Below are 15,758 nucleotides of genomic sequence, written 5' to 3'. Positions count from 1 at the left end.
TTGTCTTGGCATCACTGGTAGTAAGTAGTGACCACAGATGGGCAATGTGATGAAGATGGAAAAATGCAGGTTTGGTCAGTAAGTTAATGTGAGACTCAAAGCTGAGTGAAAAATCAAACAGCACTCCAAGGTTTTCCACATGTGACAAAAGCTTTCTTAAAACAATATCAGTGATTAAAATAACATAATATTGATGATGTTCTAACGTAAGTTCAGTTTTGTTAGTGTATATTTTGGTAAGTTCTTTAACAGAGGTATGAAATATTAACAAGTTGTTTGAATTAATATATATTCATTTTTTATGTGACTGAGTGAAAGTTAGTTTAAAAAAAAATCAAGCTTTTTAATTTCATTGTGTATTTAGCTGTTAAATGTAGTTAATGTTCCGTGAGACAGCACAGTCAGAATCTTTAGTGAGCTGTCAGAACGTGTTCCTAATTTACTTGCGTAGTGTTTCCTAGAGAGTCCTACCAGTGTGAAATGTGATGGTGGCTTGTAATCTTTCTTTAAATAATTACTTCCAAAACATATCTTCTATTGCTACTAGTGAATACTAAGTTATTTATATAGGGAGAAATTACAATACATGATTAAATATTTGACAAAATCTGCCTCAAGTTCAGTCCCATGGAGCAGGAGCAGCAAGATTATGAATAATAAATGTATAATTTTAGTACATTATCTATTCAATTAAATTGAACTGTAGTAATGGCTGTGATCATGTGAAATTTGTATTTCTCAACAAACTTGTCAAACCATGTTATTAAGGAAAGAACAAAAAAGTACAACCCCAAGTTACAAAAAGTTGGGTCAGTATGAAAAAATGCAAAAAAAAAAAAAAAAAAAAAAAAAAAAAAAGTCTCTTACATTTACTTTGAGTTTTATTTGATTGCAGACAGTATTAACCCAAGATATTTCATATTTTGTCTGCTTAGATTTATTTTATTTGTTTATTAGGGCTGTCAAACGAATAAAATTTTTTATCGCGATTAATCTCAGAATTTCATATAGTTAATCGCGATTAATCGCTTTTTTTTTTTTTAAAGGAGGTGGTTTTATTGTTATGGCTGATCGGTGTACATACACTAACATACACAAAAACTCATTCACAATCAACACAGTCTTGTTCCCTGGGTTCTGACAACTCATACTAATGACTTGTTTTTGCACCTTATTCTCACCTTATTCTACCTGCTGCTATATAAACCCTACGCTGGTAACTGGATATCAGAATACGTTTTTATTAGGGCTGTCGAAGTTAACGCGATAATAATAACGCGTTCCAGTGTTGCCAGATTGGGCGGTTATCTGCTAAATTGGGCGGATTTTGTTGGAAAACAATTTAATAGCATTTAAATAACACTTCTGTTTAAAAGAAAATATTCAGTTTTAAGAAGCACCAGCATTGATAAGGTTATTAAAAGTAAAGTCAATTTTCAATGCTGATTTGGCTTAATAGTGTTGGTCAGTCTGTATCATATTCTTGAAATGATAAAGTATTGCAAAGGAAAATCTTTGAAATTCTTTCTCATTTATGTTAAGGTTGCTATATTTTGGTTTTTCACTTGTCAGGGAAAATTAAGAGAGAAAAAAGCTTATTATTATTATTATCATGCGTGTGATATATATCATTTACGTGATCTGCGTTTCACGTTACCACTGTACGTCACTGAGCTGATATGTGTATCAGGTGACCAGCGGGTAACGGCGTGTTATGTTTAAGTGTGATGCTCCAAGTTGTGGATTAAGCAATAAAGACAACTCGTTCTCCACATAACTAGTGTCATTTGTATTTCGTGGTTAAGTACAAAACATAACAATGCGGGTCTTCGTGATGTAATAATGCCTGTATAGGTAAATTTTTCCTGTATAGAATTTGCGTTAACGGTACTATTTTTTTAAATCGCGTTAAATTGAGATCGCGTTAATGCGTTATTATCGCGTTAACTATTGTTTATATTCATTCATTTCTGCATTTCAGGCCTGCAACACATTCCAAAAAAAGTCGGGACGGAGGGAAATTAAGTTACAACCTAGTAATGAGGTGAAAAAACTAAATAGTGATGTGATTCCAAACAAGTGATTGTAATCATTGTTTAGTACAGAAGCATTCAGGAAAGGCTGAGTCTTTGATGAGCAAAGATTCCAGTTGCATGAGAAAAACATTGAAATGTTTAAAAACAATGTACCTCAAAGAAAGATTGGAAGGGATTTGCATATTTCTCCCTCTACAGTGCATAATGTCATTAAACGATTAAAGGCCAAAGGCGCAAGCTTAAACTGAACGCCTGTGATCTTTAATCCCTCAGAAGGCACTGCATCAGCTGATATAACCATATGGGCAAGGGATTACTTTGGCAAACCTTTGTCAAGCACTACAATATGGAGTTACATGCACAAATGCCACTTAAACTTTACTGTGCAAATAAGAAGCCTTATGTTTACCATGTCCAGAAGTGGCGTCAACTTCTCTGGGCTCTGAGGTCTCTAGGATGGACCATCACATAGTGAAAACGTGTATCTAACGCGGTCAGATGAATCAGCATGCCAGGTCTTTTTTGGAAAAAATGGACGCCTTGTGCTCCAGATCAAAGACGAAAAGGACCATCCAGCAACAAGTCCAAAAGCCAGGGTCTGTCATGGTATGGGACCGTGTCAGTGCCCTTGGTAAAGGTCATTTACACTTCTGTGATGGCAGCATTAATGCAGAAAAGTACATTGAGATCTTAGAGCAACATATGCTGCCTTTAAGATGTCATCTTTTCCAGGGACGTCCATGCATTTTTAAACAAGACAATGCAAAACCACATGCTGCACACATTACAAAGGAATAACTGTAAAAGAAGCAGGTACGGGTACTGGACTGGCCTGCCTGCAGTCCTGACCTGTCCCCAATAGAGAATGTGTGGAGAATTTTAAAAAGAAAAATGTGACAACGACGACCCCGTACTGTTGCACATTACAAAGTGGTAAATGCTTTACTGTCTCAACTTTTTTTGGAATGTATGCGATGCAGGAATGGATGTTTATTAATAAATAAAATGAAGTTAACCAGACAAAACATGAAATATCTCAGGTTCATCCTGTCTGCAATCAAATAAAAGTCAATGTAAGAATCTCTGTGTTTTTTATTATTTGTATTTTCCATGCTGTCCCAACTTTTTCTTATTTGGGGTTGTACCTTTCCCACATGGCAGTCACATACAGTGTATCACAAAAGTGAGTACACCCCTCACATTTCTGCAAACATTTTATTATATCTTTTCATGGGACAACACTATAGAAATGAATCTTGGATATATCTTAGAGTAGTCAGTGTACAACTTGTATAGCAGTGTAGATTTACTGTCTTCTGAAAATAACTCAACACACAGCCATTAATGTCTAAATGGCTGGCAACATAAGTGAGTACACCCCACAGTGAACATGTCCAAATTGTGCCCAAAGTGTCAATATTTTGTGTGACCACCATTATTATCCAGCACTGCCTTAACCCTCCTGGGCATGGAATTCACCAGAGCTGCACAGGTTGCTACTGGAATCCTCTTCCACTCCTCCATGATGACATCACGGAGCTGGTAGATGTTAGACACCTTGAACTCCTCCACCTTCCACTTGAGGATGCGCCACAGGTGCTCAATTGGGTTTAGTCCATCACCTTTACCTTCAGCTTCCTCAGCAAGGCAGTTGTCATCTTGGAGGTTGTGTTTGGGGTCGTTATCCTGTTGGAAGGGATCCAGTTTTCGAAGGGAGGGGATCATGCTCTGTTTCAGAATGTCACAGTACATGTTGGAATTCATGTTTCCCTCAATGAACTGCAGCTCCCCAGTGCCAGCAACACTCATGCAGCCCAAGACCATGATGCTACCACCACCATGCTTGACTGTAGGCAAGATACAGTTGTCTTGGTACTTCTCACCAGGGCGCCGCCACACATGCTGGACACCATCTGAGCCAAACAAGTTCATCTTGGTCTCGTCAGACCACAGGGCATTCCAGTAATCCATGTTCTTGGACTGCTTGTCTTCAGCAAACTGTTTGCGGGCTTTCTTGTGCGTCAGCTTCCTTCTGGGATGACGACCATGCAGACCGAGTTGATGCAGTGTGCGGTGTATGGTCTGAGCACTGACAGGCTGACTTCCCACGTCTTCAACCTCTGCAGCAATGCTGGCAGCACTCATGTGTCTATTTTTTATAGCCAACCTCTGGATATGACGCCGAACACGTGGACTCAACTTCTTTGGTCGACCCTGGCGAAGCCTGTTCCGAGTGGAACCTGTCCTGGAAAACCGCTGTATGACCTTGGCCACCATGCTGTAGCTCAGTTTCAGGGTGTTAGCAATCTTCTTATAGCCCAGGCCATGTTTGTGGAGAGCAACAATTCTATTTCTCACATCCTCAGAGAGTTTTTTGCCATGAGGTGCCATGTTGAATATCCAGTGGCCAGTATGAGAGAATTGTACCCAAAACACCAAATTTAACAGCCCTGCTCCCCATTTACACCTGGGACCTTGACACATGACACCAGTGAGGGACAACGACACATTTGGGCACAATTTGGACATGTTCACTGTGGGGTGTACTCACTTATGTTGCCAGCCATTTAGACATTAATGGCTGTGTGTTGAGTTATTTTCAGAAGACAGTAAATCTACACTGCTATACAAGCTGTACACTGACTACTCTAAGTTATATCCAAGTTTCATGTCTATAGTGTTGTCCCATGAAAAGATATAATGAAATATTTGCAGAAATGTGAGGGGTGTACTCACTTTTGTGATACACTGTAGTTGCAAGCATTTTTTTTTTACTGATGCTTTATCCTGATCAGGGTTGCAGTGGGTCTGGTTTTCCCCACAATTACTGGGTGCAGTGCGGCAACACACTAATTGACAGGACGCTAATCCATCATGGGCCTCGGCCATTCATGTCTGTATGCAGACGCACAATCAGCCGATAGCATTGATGGGGATTTAAACCCTGGATCCCAGCGGTAGTGGGATAGTGTAATTTACTGTGTAATTTTTCAGTGGAGTGCCTAGCATATAATTCATTTTATGTAATGGAGTTTAGTTGTTTACATATATTTGATCTTGTGTCCTTTTCCTCTCTTTATTTGCATTTGTAGTTGTTTTCTATTCAGTCACTTATTTAAAGTAATGCTTGGTATTTGACATTGAAGAAAAGTGGCTCTTTAATCTGCTGGTTATTTTTTTCTGTCTTGTCTGTTATTGATGGTGTAGAATGCTTAACCGTCTCACAGCAAAAAGTGACTTTTTATTGATTCTGATTTCTTCTCTTTCTTTTTAGCCAGCAGTCAGCATTTTAATGTGCTTTTACAAAAACATTGTTTTATATACTTAAAAGGCTGAACAGTGGACACCATTCATCAAAGTATTGACACTTTGTCAGCATGTCAGTTTTTCCTTGTTTAAATGGGGATATTGATGTCTGTTTTTCAGATAGGTTGCAAGGTGACAGTGTTTCTATTCATCTATTTTCTGGCAACAAACTACTTCTGGATTCTGGTGGAGGGCTTGTACCTGCACAGCCTCATCTTCATGGCCTTTCTGTCGGACACTAAGTACCTGTGGGGATTCACTCTGATTGGATGGGGTAAGTTTATATCAAGATGAATTTGTTCTATTTGGTGCTATTGACTGTTCTCTCACAACTTAAACTGACAGTTCAAGCTTTAGGAGTTTGGTCTAATACATCTTCCTACATCAGTTGGGACTTGAGTCCTGACCTGGGCAGATGCTCAGCAGACTCAACTGGCTATTTTTAATAGACGGAGGGCAGAATAGGCCAACAATTAAAGCTTTTTTAGTCGATAAAACTAATTTAGAAAGAAAATCGGCAAATTCGTTAAGAAATTCTGAGTAAGGACCAGGGGGTCGATAAACAGTAACCAGCTTAAACATACTAGTTTTATCAGATGAACATTTATTAGCTATGTCAGCGATAAGAACTTCAAACGAGTTTGTTATAGGAGATGATTTTACAGTAAGACCTATGTCTTTTGTCATAAATTGTGGCTATTCCTCCACCACGACCGCTAAGACGTGGCTTATGTTCATAACTGTAACCCGGAGGAGTTGCTTCATTTAAACCTAGATACTCATCAGGTCTAGCCCAGGTCTCAGTTAAACAAAGTGCACTAAGACAATTGTCTGTGATAATTTCATTTACAATTACTGTTTTGCATGCAAGTGACCTGATGTTTAGAAGTCCTAACTTTAGCCTTACTAGTGTTTTCATGATGCTCATTTAGATTAATTTTAATTAAGTTATTATGACATACTTTTTGATTTTGTTTTGGCTTACACCTGCCACGGTAAACAGACACAGTCTCAATGGTTTGTGACCTAGGGATTTCGGGTGGCGTTCGATTGCGACTCGCAGACAGTCGGTTTATCACAGTAGCATGGCGGCTTATTACACAATGCTGTCTGAAAGCTCAAAGGTCATCCACACTTAGCAATGGTTTCCAGCTTTTCCCCAGGAGGGTGCCAGTTCTCTTCTAAAGTTTGGCACAGAGAGGACTCAGCCTTTCCTGGATGCAGCTTTTGTACCAAACCATGATTACAATCACCTGTTGACATCACCTGTTTGGAATCACATCATTATTTAGTTTTTTTTACCTCATTACTAGCCCTAAATTGCCCCCGTCCAAACTTTTTTTGTAATGTGTTACAAGCCTGAAATGCAGGAATGGAGGTATATTAACAAATGAAATGAAGTTGAGCAGAGAAAACATTAAATATCTTGGGTTCAAACTATCTGCAATCAAATGAAAGTAAATGTAATGAACACTGCATTTTTATTTTATTTGCATTTTTCATACTGTCCCAACTTCTACTGATTTGGGGTTGTACTATTATATAGTAGTTTGACAAATAACAACTATACAGGAAAACTATTTTGTCAGTTAAATAAAGATTCAAGAGAATTATTAAATCACAGATTCTTTTTCATTGCGTGTTTTTGTTTAACGAAATTAGGAAATAAGGTTTAAAATTGTATTACCATGAGCATAACTGTGCCCCTATGCTTAAAGCGATTCATAAAAAAACTTGGTTTGCATTGTTTAACAATGTTGTGTGGAGAAACTTAACTGGCCTACAAAGAGCCCTTACCTAAACCCCTTTTGAACATTACGTATGAACTGAATATTTCTCCAGGTTCTCTCTGTATATTATTATGTTTTGTTTAATAATTTGAAATCATTCAGTGAGACAAATATGCAGTTACAGAGTCAGTCAGAAAGAGGGGAATTACTTTTTACAGCACTGTCTCTTTTTTTATAATGTATTGGCATAAGCCAATACTTAAACTCTACGTTGAAGACTAAAAAGTTGATGAAGTGCTGGAGGCTTGGCTTATAAGTAAATAAAAGCCTGACTGCAGCATTTTACATAAATCCTTTTCCTCCAGACTGCATATATTACCTCCAAGCAGGTCATGTATCAAAGTTAAATGGCATATAAATAATTATTTAATTGCTGCATGTATATTTTTGATGCATCAAATGTTGATTTAGGAAGTCCGGGGAAAAAACACAACAAAGATGTAAGCGTTTTATAGTTGCAGATTGCCATGGAATATGCTATTGACATATGCTAACTAATGATGCTAAATTAATGAAAGAAATTGTATTACTAGGGTGGTGCAGCGAACAATTACACTAGCCCACCTGGGTTCGGATCTCAGTGGTGCTATTCGCTGACCGGGGGTCTACACAGTCACGACTGGCTATGTTTAGATGAGAGGGAGGTCAAAACCCTGCAATGGATTAGCTAGGGTGTCTAGGATATTCCACTGGTTTCTTAGTGGAAGGCCAGTGGTAGCTTATTATGTAGGGTACTGGACTAGTAATCAGAGTGTTGCAAGTTTAGGTTTCAGTTTGTGGACAGTTCTATCCTGTTCAAAAGGAAAGTTAGGTCCATAGTGATGAGGTTAGATAGGTTAGGTCTGGAGGAACATTAGTGGTCTGGACAGAGCCCTAACTTCCTCATCAAACACCTTTAGGGAAATTAGAATGTCAATTGTGAGCCAGGTCTTTATCCAGCATTACTGGCTGTTTCACAAATGCCTATTTGAGTGAATGGTCACAAATGTCCACAGACACTCCAAAAACTTGTGAAAAACCTTTTTTTTTTTTTAATCTGAGTTGTTATAGCAAATAACCAAAATGTCCAACAGGCTCATAAACAAAAGTCTGCATATACTTGGTTGTATTGTGTGCGTTGGAATAGATTTTTTTCGTTCAGGTGGCGCAGCAGTAAAACACGCTAGCACACCAGAGCTGACATTTCCAACTTGTCGGTTCGAAACTTAGCTCTGCCATCCGGCAAGCTGGGCGCCTACACGAACAATTTGTTCGCTGTTGTTCAAGGAGGGTGTCGGAGGGGATCTCATTACTGATGCAATTACGACCCCTGCTGGCTGATTGATGGCGCCTGGACAGAGACGAGGGATAATGTGTTGATCAGGGTGTGGCTCTCCATAGACAAAGCTGATCCGCATATGAACTCACCTCATGCAGGTAAAAACACACGCGTCGTGTGTTAGTCTCGACTCTCCTCAATCAAAGTGGAGATCAACATCAGTAGAGAGGAAGCATAATGCTATCGGGTAATTTGACACGACTAGATTGGGAGGAAAATTGGAAAAAAACAGATCTTTATGTATCTTTTTGCAATGGGTGTGACTGAAAGACCTGAACTCAATAATTAGAAGGTTGTCAGTAAGTAGCATTAGTTTACAAAGCTAAACTAGAATAAAGTGCCTAGAATGAGTGCCTAAGTTGCAACACACGCAAAGACAATGTGTGTGTAAATGTGCTATAGATATTTGCAGTTAACTTATATTAAATAAAACAAATGCAACAGTGCCTTTTATGCTTTGATAGTGCTGAAAGTGAATGTTAATTGTGCTTAGTTTTTATTTTAGAAAATATTCCATCCCCCTGACGTTGTTCATTACGATATTGTTTTGTACATGCATAGCTAGCACATTAAAGTAATGAATACATTTAGATATGAAGGTTAATGTTTCGGGCGGCACGGTGGCTGTCGCCTCACAGCAAGAAGGTCCTGGATTTGATCCCCAGACAGGGCAGTCCGGGTCCTTTTTGTGCGGTGTGTGCATGTTCTTCCCGTGTCTGCGTGGGTTTTCTCCGGGAGCTCCGGTTTCCACCCACAGTCCAAAAACATGCAGTCAGGTTAATTGGAGACACCTAATTGCCCTATAGGTGAATGAGTGTGTGCATGTGTGTCTGCCCTGCTATGGACTGGTGCCCTGTCCAAGGTGTTACTGTGTGTCTTGCACCCATTAAAAAGCTGGGATAGGCTCCCCAGCAACCCTAATTGGATAAGCGGTTAAGAGAGCGAGTGAGTGAGTGAGAGGTTAATGTTTCATTTGGTACTTTTCGTGAACACTGATAATCCTGCACCTCAATTTTTTAACCATGCACATTTTTATAGACCAACAAAAATGACAAATGATTCAGCACGAGGCAGTGCAGGCATCCTGTCATAATGCTTGAGTGTCAGTTTATCTGCTGTTTCTAAATAACGTAAATTGCAAAGAGAGAAAAAATATCTAAAACTGTCAAATACTGGGAATGTACAAAACTGCCAAATACTGAAAATATAGATTTTATTTCTCATAACTGTGCACTCAAGGACAAACACGTTACTTTTACTTAGGCGGTGAATTATTTTCATATCAAAACATTATAGCCCGGGAGCTTGGTTGACGCAGTGGTAAATTATGCAAGCCCGCTACTACTGAGATACAGGGTTAGATTTCCCAGTGGTGCTATCAGCTGGTTGGTCAGGAGTCCAAATACAGACATAGCTGGCTAAGTCTGCGCCACCTGAGCAGGCGGGGTGTGTTAAATTTTTTCACGAAATGATTCCAGGGAGGGCGGCATGATGGCTCGGTGGGTAGCACTGTCGTCTCACAGCAAGAAGGTCCTTGGTTTGATCCGTGGTCCGCATCCTTTCTGTGCAGAGTTTGTTCTCCCCATGTCTGCGTGGGGAGCTCCGGTTTCCTCCCACAGTCCAAAAACATGTATGTGTGTATGTGTGTCTGCTCTGCGATGGACTGGTGCCCCGTCCAGGGTGTTACTGTGTGCCTTGCACCCATTGAAAAAGCTGAGATAGGGAAGCTGGACCCACCAGAACCTTGACTAAGATAAAGCATTGATTAAACATAAAAATGAACATGGTAGCCCAATGTTTATTTCTTTATTTATTAAGATTTTAATGTCATGTTTTACGCACTTTGGTTACACTCATGACAGGACATGTAGTTACTCGTTACACAAGATTCATCAGTTCACAGGTTTAATGTCAAACAGTCATGGACAATTTTGTATCTCCAATTCACCTCATTTACATGTCTTTGGACTGTGAGAGAAAACCGGAGCTCCTTAAGGAAACCCACGAAGACATGGGGAGAACATGCAAACTCCACACAGAAAGGACCTGGACCGGCCCATCTGGGGATTGAACCCAGGTCCCTAATTGTTGCTGAAAGGCCACAGGAACCAAATCGACTCTCAACATTGACCTTTTCCTTGTTTTACTGTACTATACTGTAAATAATCCAAGCACTTACATAAAAAGCATCAGTCCACTGGCTCTGGTCTAAATTTGGACAACATTTTAATTAGAGCAGTGTGCATGTCACCTCTGATGTTCCATCAACCTTAAAGTTTCACTCCAAACTCTTGCTGATTCTCCTTCTGTGCCTTCATTTATGCCCTCTCTCTTTTCTAACCTGTAGCGCTTGCTGGTCTGGTAGACCCGTACAGAGTGTTAAATCTTTTTTTCCATTTCTTTTTTTTTTTTAACACCAAGGTCAAAGATTCAATCAATTCCATTACCTGCAGCCTGAAAAGCTTTCTGGGTGGCTGAGTCACCTTCCACCTCAAAGACTCACCCATAATCAATTCAGTCTTTTCAAAAGCAACAAAAACGCAAATGGTGTTACATGGTGCTGAAAATAAAGGGGCAGTGTTCTATTCACAGATCTCTCAGACAGTGTTTTATCCAACTGGAAAATGACACCAGAACTGCTCCTCTATTAATACACTAGTATCCACTGGGGGCAATAACAGAAAGACAATGACTGAACACAGCTGAAATGTGGTGGATTATGAACCAAACAACCCCCCGTACCTGGTGTAGAAAATGTACAAAAAGTTAGGACACTTTCTAAAAATGCAATAAAAACTGAAATATTTCATTTGTTTAATTACTTTAGCATTTAATAGACAAAATGACAAAGAAAAGAGTTTTGTCGCCGCTCAGGTGGCGCAGCAGTAAAAACACACGCTGGAACCAGAGCTTGGATCTCAGGGTGTGTCTCTCCGTACACAGCGTTGAGCTGCACTGCAGTCGTCAAAGTGTAGGTGATAAGATGCATACGGCATGCTGCCCACGTGTCGGAGGGGGCGTGGGTTAACTTTGTTCTCAATCAGAGCAGGGATCAGCATTGGTGGAGAGGAAGCATGACGCAATCGGGCAATTGGACGCGCTAAAAAGGGAGAAAAAGGGGAGGAAATGCATAAACAAAATATTTAAAAAAACAAAAGAGTTTTGTCATTTTCAGTGACAAACATTATTCTTTTTGTTAAACACATTTAGAAATTGATACCTGCAACACACTAAAAAAGCTATTTTTAAAAGTAATTAATTATTTTAATATTTAAAAAGTATTTTTACCACTGGGCACCATCACCTTTTCCTTTAATTCTACTTTTTAATAAGATAAGACTTTATTGTCATTGTAGTTATAGAACGAAACTTTGTTTAGTAGCTAAAGTACGTAGCTGTAGTAAGATAAAAAAAATTTACATTTATAAAACAAAAGATATATGACTCAGTGCAGCACAAAATAAGCTACAATATATATAATATATATAATAATATATAATATAATATATATAATATGAGTAGTTTTTACAAGGTAAAACAATATGGATAAATACACATGGTTGAATAGTGCAAACAAAACAGTGTAACCGGTATCTTATCACAGCTAAGACAGATAAAAGTAATAATAATTATTATTGCACAAAAGGTATACATTCATGTACAGAATATAAAGTGATCTGTGCATTAAATAGCAACTTGGGGAGGGCAGGGTTCAAGACAGTTTGTTCATCAGCAGCTATGGATGTGTGAGTGTGTGTCTGTGCAGTGGCATAACTAGGAGCTCATGGGCCCCAGTTTTTGGGCCCCCTTCAACAAATTTCACACACACACACACACACACACACACACACACACACACACACACACACACATATATATATAGGTCTAGTAACGTTAAGTAGGTTACACAGATTCCCAAAATATCTTGCTGTGCACTCATTGAATACTTTGATTACATGTTTTATAATATTTCATTGTCTTTTAGTTATTTTAATATGTTACATAACAAAAATATTGTCGTGTTTTTACCTTCGTTATTGCCGCACTTTACCGCAAGCATTAGCCACTTGTTACTGTAGAGGGTTGGCTCACCTAGCCGCTGCAATTGCTGCTCGTCCATACGGCAAGTCTCATATACAAAACTAACTAACTGCAGAACGTCCGAATGCACATGTATAAACCAGGTGCTGCATTCTGATAGGCTGAGCTGAATATCACTCACATATCGCCGCTACAATATTGTAATATAATAATAACGACCTGGCGAGTGCAGCCAATGGGGGGTTGAGTTCATGTCGTAAATCATGACAAGGTGCCACTCCAAAAGCATGACAAAGTCAAATTAGCCTCCACTGAAAAATTCACAGCTTAGTCCATTATACATTGAGTATACACTGATCAGCCATAACATTAAAACCACCTCCTTGTTTCTACGCTCACTGTCCATTTTATCAGCTCCACTTACCATAGAGAAGCACTTTGTAGTTCATGGACACACTTTCACCCTGTTCTTTAATGGTCAGGACCTCCACAGGAGCACCACAGAGTAGGTATTATTCAGGTGGTGGATCATTCTCAGCACTGCAGTGACAATGACATAGTGGTGGTGTGTTAGTGTGTGTTGTGTCTTTTTTGTTTTTAAATACAGTGTCCACTCACTGTCCACTCTATTAGACACTCCTACCTAGTTGGTCCACCTTGTAGATGTAAAGTTAGAGATGATTGCTCATCTTTTGCTGCTGTTTGAGTTGGTCATCTTCTAGACCTTCATCAGTGGTCACAGGACGCTGCCCACGGGGTGCTGTTAGCTGGATATTTTGGTTGGTGGACTATTCTCAGTCCAGCAGGGACAGTGAGGTGTTTAAAAGCTCCAGCAGCGCTGCTGTGTCTTATCCACTCATACCATCACAACACACACTGACACCATGTCAGTGTCATTGCAGTGCTGAGAATGATCCACCAACCAAATAATACCTGCTCTGTAGTGGTCCTGTGGGGGTCCTGACCATTGAAGAACAGCAGGAACGAGAAACAGATGGACTACAGTCAGTAATTGTAGAACTACAAAGTGCTTCTGTATGGTAAGTGGAGCTGATAACATGGGCAGTGAGTGAAGAAACAAGTAGGTGGTTTTAATGTTATGGCTGATTGGTGTACAACCTAATGAGGTTCAGCTGTGGATTATTATTTCATTATTTCATAATATTTTGTAAAATTACGTCATTGACCAATCATTGCAAAAAAGTGTCATAGACAAGACATGTGCTTCTGAAGATAGGGGCGTGGCACATAAACATGAGGAGCACAGAGGCTTGATTCGTGACACAGTTTTACAGATTTGCTCATTCGTGCTATATACAAGAATTAAGCTGCTTAACAGTCTGTGATGTTTCCTTTTTTATGATGTGCTGTACATTTTCAATAGAAGACAAATCAAGCACACACTCTGTCTACAAAGCCACTCTGTTGTAACTCATGCCAAATAAGGCCATTGTTCTGCCACAATATAAGCTCCCGCATCAGTGGTACCTTCACAGATTATCCAAGCCGAGGGCACTGATGCATCCCATGCCATCACTGATGCTGGTTGTTTATTTTCATGTGATGTCACCCGCAGTAGTTTCCTCTGTCTTTTGTCAGGAGACCACTGAAGAAGTGACAAAACATGTTGTCATTTCTTATTTATTCTGAAACTAATTAGACATGCATGCAATGATTTACTAAGGTCAAGATCAAAATCATATGAGTCCTCACTACAGAAAAGACTTAACATGTACATAGTAGTAGAAACTAGACAAGGTAAATAACAAAAGATGATATTATAAAACATATCATGTGACATAGAATGTCTGACATAAAGAACAATTCAAGGGTATGTCACTAGGGAATCATACAGTGCACAACATTCTCAATTTAAGGTGAAATAAAGTTATAGTATTGTGTGGATATGTGCAGAGAGAAATAGACAAATTCAGGCCTACAATGATCACAAAGTACAACCCCAAATCAGAAAAAGTTGGGACAGCACATGTACAAATGCCACTTAAAACTTTACTGTGCAAAAAAGAAGCCTTATGTTAACCATGTCTAGAAGTGGTGTCGACTTCTCTGGGCTTGGAGGCATCTAGGATGGACCAACACACAGTGGAAACATGTATTGTGGTCAGATGAATCAGCATTCCAGGTCTTTTTTGGAAAAAATGGATGCCGTGTGCTCCGGACCAAAGACAAAAAGGACTGTCCAGCAACAAGTCCAAAAGCCAGGGTCTGTCATGGTATGGGGCTGTGTCAGTGCCCTTAGCAAAGATAATTTACACTTCTGTGATGGCAGCATTAATGCAGAAAAGTACATTAAGATCTTAGAGCAACATATGCTGCCTTCAAGACGTCATCATTTCCAGGGACGTCCATGCATTTTTTTAACAAGACAATGCAAAACCACATGCTGCACACATTACAAAGGCATGGCTGTGGAAGAAGAGGGTACAGGTACTTGACTGGCTTGCCTGTAGACCTGATCTGTCCCCAATAGAGAGATGTGTGGAGAATTTTGAAACGAGTAATGCAACAACGACGACCCCGTACTGTTGCACATCTTAAGACGTGTTTGCAGGAAGAATGGGACAAAATAAAAGCTGAAACACTAAATTGCTTGGTATCCTCGGTGCCAGAATGTCTTTTCAGTGTGGTAAAAAGTCTTTTAAGTACTGTCTGCAATGGAATGTAAGAAACTCTGTGTTTATTTATTATTTGCATTTTCCATGCTGTCCCAACTTTTTTTGATTTGGGGTTGTAGAATATAAGGTTTACTAAATATATAAAATAGTGAAATATTAAATTTGTTAACTGTGGTTTTTGAACTTTACTATTGGGAACAGTCTGGAGGGTCTTTTCATCTTTGGCACATAGAATCTGTTGTTGATTTTTCCCAAAATCAAGCTGAAATGTAGACTTGTCTGACCAATTCTACTGTCTTTTGGTCCATCTCAGATGACTTCAGGCCCAGAGAACTCATCAGAGTTTCAGTGCAAAATTAATACATGGCTTCCTCTTATACTAACACAGTTTTAGTTTGCATTTTTGATGCAGTGGTAGACTGTGTTAGGTGAATAGTCTTCCAACATACTCCAGAACCCATGTGGCTGTATCCATCACGATAGCATGACAGTTTCTTAAACAATACCACCTGAGGACTAGATGGTCAAACACACTCAGCAGTAGTTTCAGCCCTTAGCCTTTATGCACCTAGATTTTTCTTTTGACTTTCTGAATCGTTTCATGATATTATGAACTGTAGATGGTGAAACC

The 15,758-nt window shown here is 39.3% G+C and overlaps 1 protein-coding gene across 1 annotated transcript in view; it reads left to right on the top strand.

Annotated features, from left to right (window-relative positions):
• The window catches only part of pth2ra (parathyroid hormone 2 receptor a), a 172,014-nt gene that overhangs the window by 80,089 nt on the left and 76,167 nt on the right, over window positions 1–15,758 (top strand). The window contains exon 6 of the mRNA XM_063005758.1: window positions 5,463–5,616. Within this exon, the coding sequence (XP_062861828.1) occupies window positions 5,463–5,616 (154 nt within the window). The remainder of the gene's footprint in view (window positions 1–5,462; window positions 5,617–15,758) is intronic.

The sequence above is a fragment of the Trichomycterus rosablanca genome, chromosome 12 (genome assembly GCF_030014385.1).
Source record: "Trichomycterus rosablanca isolate fTriRos1 chromosome 12, fTriRos1.hap1, whole genome shotgun sequence".
Taxonomy (NCBI): Eukaryota; Metazoa; Chordata; class Actinopteri; order Siluriformes; family Trichomycteridae; genus Trichomycterus; species Trichomycterus rosablanca.
This window is presented reverse-complemented; position numbering and strand designations above follow the sequence as displayed.